This window comes from Carcharhinus amblyrhynchos, chromosome 29 (assembly GCF_965287045.1).
Source record: "Carcharhinus amblyrhynchos chromosome 29, sCarAmb.v2.hapA, whole genome shotgun sequence".
NCBI classification, from domain to species: Eukaryota; Metazoa; Chordata; class Chondrichthyes; order Carcharhiniformes; family Carcharhinidae; genus Carcharhinus; species Carcharhinus amblyrhynchos.
In genome coordinates this window covers 576628-588655 of record NC_137352.1, presented here as the reverse complement: position 1 = coordinate 588655, position 12028 = coordinate 576628, and the positions used below count along the sequence as shown (strand labels likewise).

The following is a 12028-nucleotide window of genomic DNA, read 5'->3' as shown; positions in this document are numbered from 1 at the left end:
TCTTCTATGTTTCTATGAAACTGGCCTTGTACAATCTCCTAGGTCACTGGTCAGTATGTGGAGATGCCGGCGTTGGACTGGGGTAAACACAGTAAGAAGTCTGACAACACCAGGTTTAAGTCCAACCGATTTATTTGATAGTAAACTCACAAGCTTTCAAGGTTTCCCTCTTCGTCAGGTGAATGGAGAGTTCTGGCCTCAGACAGAACATATAAAGCACAGACAGTTTAGAGATTACTGATTAGAATGCGAATCTTTACACCTAACCTGCTGTTCAAGTCCTAAAGTGGCCGACAATGTGAGTGGAAGGAGCACTGATCACAGGTTAAAGAGATGTGTATTGTCTCCAGACAGTACAGTAAGTGAGGTTTTACAAACCCAGGCAAGTCACGGGGGTTACAGATAGTGTGACATGAACCCAAGATCCCTGTGGAGACCGTCCTCATGTGTGCGGAACTTGGCTATCAGTCTCTGCTCAGCGACTCTGCGCTGTGTGTCGTGAAGGCCGCCTTGGAGAATGCTTACCCGAAGGTCAGAGGCTGAATGCCCGTGACCGTTGAAGCGTTCGCCAACAGGAAAGGAACAGTCTTGCCTGGTGATTGTCGAGTGATCTGTAACCCCCAGGATTGCCTGGGTTTGCAAAACCTGACTTACTGTACTGTCTGGAGACAATACACATCTCTTTAACCTGTGATCAGTGCTCCTTCCATTCATATGGTCAGCCACTTCAGGACTTGAACAGCAGGTTAGTTGTAAAGATTCGCATTGTAATCAGTATTCTGTAAACTGTCTGTGCTTTATACGCTCTGTCTGAGGCCAGAACTCTCCATTCACCTGACGAAGAGGGAAACCTCGAAAGCTTGTGAGTTTACTATCAAATAAATCAGTTGGACTTAAACCTGGTGTTGTCAGACTTCTCACTGGTCACTAGACAGCCTATCACAGACCTCCAGCTATTCGGCACTGGTTCCAGTGGATGCTGTGTGAGACCAGCAGCAGTGTTTGACTGAAGCTAAAAGAAGAATCCTGATGATTTTGTAGCTTACCTCGGCAGTGTTTTCCGTCCCAGTGTAAGAATCCAGTGATGCAGCTGCAGACTGCATGTTCCAGCTGACTTGTGCAGATCTGTTCACAGCCACCATTATCCTCCTCACACCAATCAGCAGCTGCATAACAGACAGGAAACATCACCGTGATGGTCACCTCCAGTTCCACAGCGCTATTAAAGATTTTCGTAATCTTCAATCATAGAATCACACAGTGCAGGAGAGGCCCTTCGGCCCATCAAGACTGCACTGACAAGTGTGAAATACCTGAACTCCCACCTAACCCCACTTACCAGCACTTGGTCCATATCCCTGAATGTTACAACGTGTCAAGTGCTCATCCAGATACTTATTAAAGGATGTGAGGCATCCCACCTCCACCACCCTCCCAGGCAGTGCATTCCAGACCCTCACCACCCTCTGAGTAAAAAAGTTTTTCCTCACATTCCCCCAAAACAAGTCGGATACTTTAGGAACTTACAAGCAGTTATTGGATAGGCACATGGAGCACACCAGAATTATAGGGAGTGGATAGCTTGATCTTAGGTTTGGAAATAGCTTGGCACAACATCGAGGGCCGAAGGGCCTGTACTGTGCTGTAATGTTCTATGTTCTAAATCTCCTGCCCCTCACCTTGAACCTATGTCATGTTGAACCTTGAATCATGTCATCATTGGCTACAGGTATAGTGCCGGAAGACTGGAGGATAGCAAATGTTGTCCCCTTCTTTAAGAAGGGCAGTAGAGACCATCCTGGGAATTATAGACCGGTGAGCCTTCTGTTGTGGGCAAAGTTTTGGAAAGAATTAAAAGATTTATAATCATCTAGAGAGAAATAATTTGATTAGGGATAGTCAACATGGTTTTGTGAAGGGTAGGTCGTGCCTCACAAACCTTATCGAGTTTTTTGAAAAGGTGACCAAAGCGGTGGATAAGGGTAAGGCAGTTGACGTGGTGTATATGGATTTTAGCGAAGTGTTTGATAAGGTTCCCCATGGTAGGCTATTGCAGAAAATGCAGATGCATGGGATTGAGGGTGATTTAGCAGTTTGGATCAGGAATTGGCGAGCTGATAGAAGACAGAGGGTGGTGGTTGGTAGGAAATATTCAACCTGGAGTTCAGTTACAAGTGGTATACCCTCAAGGATCTGTTTTGGGGCCACTGCTGTTTGTCATTTATAAAAATGACCTAGATGAGGGTGTAGAAGGATGGGTTAGTAAATTTGCTGATGACACCAAAGTCGGAGGAGTTGTAGACAGTGAGGATGGATGTTACAGTTTGCAGAGGGACACAGATAAGCTACAGAGCTGGGCCGAGAGGTGGCAAATGGAGTTTAATGTGGAAAAGTGTGAGATGATTCACTTTGGTAAGAGTAACGGGAGTACAGGATATAGGGCTAATGGAAGGACTCTTGGTAGTGTCAACGAGCAGAGAGATCTCAGTGTACAAGTGCATAGATCCCTGAAAGTTGGCACCCAGGTTGATAAGGTTGTTAAGAAGGTGTACGGTGTGTTAGCTTTTATTGGTAGAGGGATTGAATTTCGGAGCCATGAGGTCATGTTACAACTGTACAAAACGCTGGTGCGGCCGCACTTGGAGTATTGCGTACAGTTCTGGTCGCCGCATTATAAGAAAGATGTGGAGGCATTGGAAAGGGTGCAGAGGAGGTTTACCAGGATGTTGCCTGGTATGGTGGGAAGGTCTTATGAGGAAAGGCTGAGGGACTTGAGGTTATTTTCTTTAGAGAGAAGGTGGTTACAAGGTGACCTAATTGAGGCATACAAGATGATCAGAGGATTAGATAGGGTGGACAGTGAGAGCCTTTTTCCTCGGATGGTGATGGCTAACACGAGGGGACATAGCTTTAAATTAAGGGGTGGTAATTATAGGACGGATGTTTCCATTGTTTGCTGGAGCAGAGGAGTGAAGGAGCAGAGAGAGAGAGATAAGAATTTACCTGTTAAAAACCTGTTTAAATTTAAGTTTAAAGCACTTTGTTCCTTGTAGAACTGTTTAAATCATTTAAAAGCATTTTTGTGGGCTTTTTGTATTTACCTCTTTAAGAATTCTGAGGGAGCGGTTAAAAGGGAGTTGTGGGCCAGCAAGCTTTAAATCAGCGCCAGGTTTAAAAAGAGGCCTGGTGTAGACAGCGGGCAGTGTCAGAGTGGGCAGCGGAGTGAGAGGGAAGCAGAGTGAGCTATTAGGGCTTAGGAGCAAAAGGGCTTGGGAGAAAGAGGGCCAGGTAAGTTAGTGTTGAAATTTTCAATACTACTACAGTGAATAATGGAGGGGCATGTGATGTGTTGTTTCTGTATGATGTGGGAACTGGTGGACCCCAGGGTCCTTCCCAGTGACCATGTCTGCAGTAAGTGCAGGTTGCTGGAGGAGCTCCAGCTCAGGGTAGATGAGCTGGCCTCTGAGCTACAGACACTGTGGCTCATCAAGGGGAGAGAGGGTGCCATTGTCAATGGGGTGCAAGAGACATCCACCCCCCCCTAGACTGGCTAACTCTAAGGGTCAGGAACAAGAGGGGGCTGCTGAGAGGAGGAAGGAGGGTGGGGAGAGGAGGAAGGAGGGTGGGGAGAGGAGGCCTCAGCCTCTCAATCTGCATAACAGGTTTGAGGCTCTTGCTTCCAGTGTGGACGAGGACGAGGGAGGTGAGGTCGGTGAGCAAACTGCACACGGTAGAGTGATGCAGCAGGACATAGGCAAGGAGAAGGTGAAAAGGAACATAGTAGTGATTGGGGATAGTGGGGTGAAGGGTATTGACACTGTCCTTTGTCACAATGACAAAGTGCACAGAAGGGTGTGTTGTCTGCCTGGTGCTCGGGTCCGGGATGTCGCATCTGGGCTGCAGAGGAACCTGGAATGGGAGGGTGAGAATCCGGTCATTGTGGTACATGTGGGTGCCGACGACGTAGGCAAAATGCGAACTGAGGATCTGGGGAGGGAGTATGAGAAGCTGGGAATGGAATTAAAGAGTAGAACCGACAAGGTAGTTATCTCTGGGCTACTGCCTGAACCGAGTGCAGACGGGCGTAGGGTAGATAGGATTAAGGAAGTGAATGGGTGGCTCAGGGATTGGTGTGGGAGGAATGGGTTTGAATTTATGGGGCATTGGCACCAGTATTGGGATAGGTGGGACCTGTTCGGGCGGGATGGGGTTGGTCTGAACCGTGCTGGGACCAGAGTGCTGGCGAATAGAGTAAAGAGGACTGTAGACAGGGCTTTAAACTAATTGGGGGGGGGGGGGGGGGGGGGGGGTGCAGGGTATGAGGGTAGGTGACATTACGGGGGCTAAAGTTAAGGATAGGGTACAGGTAAGGGAAGAGGCCAAGGATGTCCCAATAATAAAGGGAGTAGGGGGCGTGAGTAAGGTTGGTGGCGTTACGGCAAATAGGGTCCAGGTGAAGGCTGGGATGAAGGCACTTTACCTGAATGCACGAAGCATTCGGAATAAAGTGGATGAGCTGGTGGCGCAGATCGACACAAATGGATATGATCTGGTGGCCATTACAGAGACGTGGCTGCAAGGTGACAGGGACTGGGAGCTGAATGTCCAGGGGTATCAAGTGTTTAGGAAGGATAGGCAGGAGGGAAAAGGGGGGGGTGTAGCTCTGCTGATTAAGGATAGCATCAAGGTGGTAGCAAGGGATGATATTGGAGCCAAGGAGCAGAAAGTGGAATTGTTGTGGGTAGAGATTAGGAACAGCAAAGGGAGGAAGACGCTGGTGGGTGTCGTCTATAGACCCCCGAATAATGATCTGGAGGTGGGGCGGGCTGTTAATGCGCAAATAAGTGCGGCGTGCAGGAATGGGACGGCCGTAGTTATGGGGGATTTCAATCTACATATAGATTGGTCGACCCATGTTGGACGAGGTGGGCTTGAGGAAGAGTTCTTGGAATGCTGCCGGGATAGTTTCCTCGAACAGTGTGTGTTGGAGCCGATGAGGGAGCGAGCTATCTTGGATCTGGTGCTATGTAATGAGGCGGGTAGAATTAGGGACCTTGCGGTGAAGGATCCTCTTGGGGAGAGTGATCATTGTATGATGGAGTTTCTAGTGCAGATGGAGGAGGAGAAAGTGGGTTCCCGGACACGCGTCCTTTGTTTGAATAGAGGGGAGTATGGTAGGATGAGAGAAGAATTGGCGAATGTGGACTGGGGGAGCGCGTTGGAAGGTAGGTCTGCTGAGGAGCAGTGGAGGATCTTTAAGGAGATCTTTCTTGGTGCTCAGCAGAAATTTATTCCGATGGTCAATAAGGACAGTAGGAGGAGAGGTAATAAGCCGTGGATAACGAAGGAGGTGAAGGAAAGTGTTAAATTAAAAGCGGAGGCGTTTAGAGTAGCAAAGAGTAGTGGGCAAGAAGAGGATTGGGAGAGGTTTAAATGTCAACAAAGATTGACAAAGAAGATGATAAAGAAGGGTAGGAGAAACTATGAAGCTGGGCTTGCACTTAATATAAAAAAGGATAGCAAGAGTTTTTATAAATATATAAAAAGGAAGAGGCTGGCTAGGGTGAACGTTGGTCCCTTAGAGGATGAGAAGGGGGACTTAGTGGTAGGGGATGGGGATATGGCTGAGGTCCTGAATAACTTTTTTGTTTCTGTCTTCACGGAGGAGGACGTGAATAATTTGCTGGATGTTAGCGATGGAAAGGTGGTAGGACTGGAGGGTCTTAATGACATTACTGTTACTAGAGAGGTGGTGCTCGACAGACTGGAGGGGCTGATTGTGGACAAGTCCCCAGGACCGGATGGAATGCATCCGAGGGTTCTGAAAGAAATGGCGGAGGTGATAGTGGATGCCTTGGTGGTTATTTTCCAGACGTCGCTGGATTCCGGGGAAGTGCCGGAAGATTGGAAAGCGGCTAATGTTACGCCGTTGTTTAAGAAGGGTGCCAGGCAAAAGGCAGGGAATTATAGGCCAGTTAGTTTAACGTCTGTTGTAGGTAAAATGTTAGAATCCGTCATCAAGGAGGAAATAGCGAGGCATCTTGAGAGGAATTGCTTGATAGAGCAGACGCAGCACGGTTTCGTTAAAGGGAAGTCGTGTCTGACAAATTTACTGGAGTTCTATGAGGATGTGTCTAAGGCGTGGATAGAGGAGAGCCGGTGGATGTGGTCTTTCTGGATTTTCAGAAGGCGTTTGACAAGGTACCTCACAGGAGGTTATTGCAGAAGGTCAGGGGGCATGGAGTTGGGGGTAGGGTTTAGCGTGGATAGAGGATTGGTTGTCAAATAGGAGGCAGAGAGTGGGGGTCAATGGGTGCTATTCGGATTGGCGGCTGGTGACTAGTGGAGTGCCTCAGGGGTCGGTGCTGGGGCCTCAGCTATTTACCATTTATATAGATGATCTGGAGGAGGGAACCGAGTGTAGGGTGTCGAAATTTGCTGATGACACCAAGATTGGAGGAAAGGCAAATTGTGCGGAGGGTGTGGAGAGTCTACAGAAGGATCTAGATAGGCTGGGCGAATGGGCCAGGAAATGGCAAATGGAATTTAATGTTGGCAAGTGCGAGGTGGTCCACTTTGGTAGGAATAATGGTAGGAAAGATTATCACTTACATGGCGAAAAACTGCAGCAGGCGACGGTGCAGAGGGACCTTGGGGTCCTTGTGCATGAGTCGCAAAAACCCAGCTTGCAGGTGCAGCAGGTGGTCAGGAAGGCGAATGGGATGCTGGCCTTCATAGTGAGGGGGATTGAATATAAAAGTAGGGAGGTCTTGCTGCAACTGTATAGGGCACTGGTGAGGCCGCAGCTGGAGTACTGTGTGCAGTTTTGGGCGCCGTACTTACACAAGGATATTTTGGCTTTGGAGGGAGTGCAGAGGAGGTTTACTAGGCTGATGCCGGAGTTGAGGGGGTTGAGCTATGAGGAGAGGCTGAATAAACTAGGCTTGTACTCATTAGAGTTTAGAAGAATGAGGGGAGATCTCATTGAGACGATTAAGATGATGAATGGGATGGATAGGATAGAGGTGGAGAGACTCTTCCCGCTCAGAAAGGATAATAGGACTAGGGGGCACAGCCTCAAGATAAAGGGGAGGCGGTTTAGAACGGAGTTGAGGAGGAACTTCTTCACTCAAAGGGTGGCGAATCTCTGGAATTCTCTGCCCGTTGAAGTGGTAGAGGCTGCCTCGCTAAATATTTTTAAGACGCGGGTTGATGGGTTTTTGATAAGAGAGGGGATTAAGGGTTATGGGGAGAGCGGGGGAATGTGGAACTGAGCCACGACAGATCAGCCATGATCTTATTGAATGGCGGGGCAGGCTTGAAGGGCTAGATGGCCTACTCCTGCTCCTATTTCTTATGTTCTTATGTCAGAGGTAGGTTCTTTACTCAGAGGGTAGTAAGGTCGTGGAATGCCCTGCCTGCAGCAGTTGTGGACTCGCCAAGTTTAAGGGCGTTCAAATGGTCGTTGGATAGGCATATGGATAACATTGGAATAGTTTAGGTTAGAAGGTCATTAGATTGATTCCACTGGTCGGCACAACATCGAGGGCTGAAGGGCCTGTACTGCGCTGGAATGTTCTATGTCCCCTTGTGATTGACCCTTCAACGAAGGGGAACAGCTGCTCCTTATCCATTCTGTCCGTGTCCCTCATAATCTTGTACACCTCAATCAGGTCGCCACTCAGTCTTCTCTGCTCCAATGTAAATAATCCAAGCCTATCCAGCCTCTCTTCATAACTTTAATATTCCATCTCAGGCAGCATCCTGGTGAATCTCCTCTGCACCTCCTCCAGTGCAATCACATCCTTCTAATAATGTGGCGACCAGAACTGCACACATTACCCCAGCTGTGGCCTCATCAAAGTTCTTTACAACTCCAACATAACTTCCCTGCTTTTGTAATTTATGCTTTGATTGATAAAGGCAAGTGTCCATGTGCCTTTTACATCACCCTATTAACATGCCCTTCCATCTTCAGAGGTAGAATCAGAGAGATTTACAGCACAGGAACAGGCCCTTTGGCTCAACTTGTCCATGCTAACAAGGTTTCCTAACCTGACCTCGTCCTGATTGCCTGCGTTTGGCCCATATTCCTCTAAACCTTTCCCATCCATGTACCTGTCCAAATGTCTTTTAAATGTTGTAATTGTACCCACCTCTACTACCTCTTCTGGCCGCTCATTCCATACACTCACCATCCTGTGTGTGGAAAAATTTCCCCTCCTGTCCCTTTTAATTCTTTCCCCTCTCATCTTAGACCCATGCCTTCTAGCATTGGACTCTGCTATCCTGGGGAAATGACCTTTGCTATTCGCTTTATCTGTGCCCCTCATGATTTTATAGACCTCTATAAAGGTCACCCCTCATCCTCCTATGCTCCCAGGAAAAAAGTCCCAGCCTATCCAGCCTCTCCCTATAATTCAAACCTTCTAGTCCCAGTAACATCCATAGAATCATAGAGGTTTACAGTATGGAAACAGGCCCTCTGGCCCAACTTGTCCATTCCGCCCTTTTTATTTAAACCCCTAAGCTAGTCCCAATTGCCCGCATTTGGCCCATATCCCTCTGTACCCATCTTATCCATGTAATTATCTAAATGCTTTTTAAAAGAAAAAATTGTACCCATCACTACTACTACCTCTGGCAGCTTGTTCCAGACACTCACCACCCTCTGAAAAATTGCCCCTCTGAACACTTTTGTATCTCTCCCCTCTCACCTTACACGTATGCCCTCTGGTTTTAGACGCCCCTATCTTTGGAAAAAGATATTGACTATCTAGCTGATCTGTGCCTCTGATTATTTTATAGACCTCTATAAGATCACCTTGTAAATCCTTTTGCAACCTCTCTAGTTGAATAACATCCTTCTGATAGCAGGGTGACCAGAATTGTACACATAGACAAACATGCCAAGACCCTTTAGTTCCACAGAACTTCCTAGTGTCATGCCATTTGTTGAATACTTCCTTGTCAAATTACTAATTCCCTCACACCTTTCTTTGTCAAATTACTAATTCCCTCACACCTTTCTTTGTCAAATTACTAATTCCCTCACACCTTTCTTTGTCAAATTACTAATTCCCTCACACCTTTCTTTGTCAAATTACTAATTCCCTCACACCTTTCTGAGTTAAATTCCATCTAAAACATAGAAAAACTACAGCACAAACAGGCCCTTCGGCCCACAACTTGCGCCGAACATATCCCTATCTACTAGGCTTATCTATAATCCTCTATCGTACTAAGTTCCATGTACTTATCCAAAAGTGTCTTAAAAGACCCTATCGAATCTGCCTCCACCACCACCAACGGCAGCCGATTCCACGCACTCACCACCCTCTGAGTGAAAAACTTACCCCTGACATCTCCTCTGTACCTACTCTCCAGCACCTTAAACCTGTGTCCTCTCGTGGCAGCCATTTCAGCCCTGGGAAAATGTCTCTGAGAATCCATTCGATCAATACCTCTCATCATCTTATACATCTCTACCTAACAACATAAGAAATAGGAGCAGGAGTAGGCCATCTAGCCCTTCGAGCCTGCCCCGCCATTCAGTAAGACTATAGTGATCCACTTCAGGATCAGTTCCACTTTCCCACTTTCACCCTTAATTCCCCTGTCTATCAGAAACCTATCTACCCGTGACTTAAATATATTTAGCGAGGTAGCCTCCACCCCTTCAGGCAACGAATTCCAGAGATTCACCATCCTTTGAGTGAAGAAGTTCCTCCTCAACTCTGTTCTAAACTGCAACCCCCCCCCCCCCCCCCTTATCTTGAGGCTGTGCCCTCTAGTCCTGCTATCCTTTCTAAGCGGGAAGAATCTCTCTACCGCAAAGAACACAGAACAACACAGCACGGGAAACAGGCCCTTCGGCCCAATGAGCCCACTCCGCCATCTCAACAATGTGTTTTCCCTCCTCCACCCTTGACCCATGTCTATGCTTATGGTACCCCAATTGGAAACCAGATTAAGGGGAGAATAATTTAGGGACAATTTGTTACACCAATCAGCCTAAGAACACATCTTTGGGGTGAGAGGAACCTGGAGCACCCGGAGGAAACCCACGCAACCACAGGGAGAATGCGCAAACTCCCACAGACACCAGCCCAAATCCATGTATCTGCACAGCTAACAGTGATAGTCACTGAGCTGTTGTGGTGCCCGTCTGTTGGTCCAGGTTTAAGCACACACAACAACACAAAGTACTAGGCCACTCTCAAAACATCCAAGAGTAGCCCAGGTACGACCCACCATGTGCATGCCCCTCATTAGACAACAAGGTGGACAGACGCACCAGCGGAGTAAAAGAGACAAAACATCAACACGTAGCATTAGATTTCCAGGAACGTCCCGAGGCTCTGACCCTTATTTTAAAACAGTCTCCTAGAACCCTCCATCCCTGTTTCGCTCATGTGCCTATCTAAGTAAACCTTAAACAAGTCCAGTGTGCCTGCCTCCACCACCTTACTTGGTAGCGCATTCCAGACCCCCACGACCACCTGTGTGAAAAACCTCCCTCTAGCATCCAAATTATACTTCTCCACCCTCACCCTAAGCTCGTGGCCCCTCGTGATATTCGTCTCCATTCTAGGAAAAAGCCTGCCACTGTTTACTCTATCCATCCCCTTCATTATCTTATACGTCTCTATAAGATCCCCCCTCATCCTTCTAAACTCCAACGAGTACAGACCCAGTCTATTTAGTCTCTCTTCATAGTCTAAACCCCTCAACTCCGGTATCAGCCTAGAGAACCTCCTCTGCACTCCCTCCAAGGCCAAAATATCCTTGCGCAAGTGCGGCGACCAAAACTGCACACAGTACTCCAGCTGCGGCCTCACCAGTGCCCTGTACAGTTGCAGCAAGACCTCCCTGCTTTTATATTCAATCCCCCTCGCTATAAAGGCCAACATTCCATTCGCCTTCCTGCTGCACCTGCAGACTGGGTTTTTGCGACTCGTGCACAAGGACGCCCAGGTCCTTCTGCACCGTAGCATGCTGCAGCTTTTCACCTTTTAAATAATAAATAATATCTGTCACTTATCTGCCCATTATGTCTATATCTTCTTGTAGCCCAAGACACTTAGCCTCACTATTAACCACCCGGTCAGTCTTTGTATATCCACAAACTTACTAATCCTAACACGGACATTGTCTTCCATGTCATTTATATAAATGATGATTAATAGGGGACCCAACACAGATCCTTATGGTACTGGACACTGGCTTCTGGTCCTGAAAGCAGTCTTCTGTCATCACCCTCTGTCTCCTAGAACTGAGCCAATTTTGAATCCACTTTATCAAATTACCCTGTATCCTGTGTGCATTTACCTTCTTTACAAGTCTCCCATGTGGGACCTTGAAGGCTTTGCTGAAATCCATATAAACTGTATCAACTGCACTACCCTCAACTACACATCTGGTCAGCTCCTCAAAAAATTCAATTAAATTTGTTAAGTATGGCCTCTCTCTGACGAAGCCATGCTGACTATCCCTGATCAAGCTTTGCTTCTCCAAGTGGAGAGATAGATGCTCTCCTTCAGAAGTTTCTCCAATAGTTTCCCTACCACTGACATGAGACTCACTGGTCTGTAGTTTCCCTGGCTTATCTCTACAACCTTCTTAAATAGCGGAACCATATTAGCAGTGCTCAACTCTATTCAATATTTCTGTTATCGCCAGTTCTATTAGTTACTCGTGCTGTGTTCCTGTCCCAGTCCTCGATTTTACCATCCCACTATTCACAGCTGTCTGGACCTGAAGTTCCAGAATTGCCCCTCTATACCTCTCTCTTTCCTCATTTAAGAAACTCCTTGGCCAAGCTTTTAGACACATCTGTTCAAATAAGACTCTGTGCTAAATTTTGTTTGATCGCAGTCTGGATTAACTTTGGTAAAAGTCCTACATGAATTCAAGTTGTTGTATGCTAATGAGTGTGTGCACTTTCCTCAATCCATCTCTTTTCATTGACCAATCAACACATGAACATAGTTTAAGTTTATTTATTAGTGTCACAAGTCGACTTACA

The 12028-nt window shown here is 47.1% G+C and overlaps 1 protein-coding gene across 1 annotated transcript in view; it reads right to left on the bottom strand.

The window, feature by feature from the left end:
• tecta (tectorin alpha) overlaps nucleotides 1-12028 on the bottom strand; it is a 97673-nt gene that overhangs the window by 884 nt on the left and 84761 nt on the right. The window contains exon 22 of the mRNA XM_080214551.1: nucleotides 1047-1166. Within this exon, the coding sequence (XP_080070677.1) occupies nucleotides 1047-1166 (120 nt within the window). The remainder of the gene's footprint in view (nucleotides 1-1046; nucleotides 1167-12028) is intronic.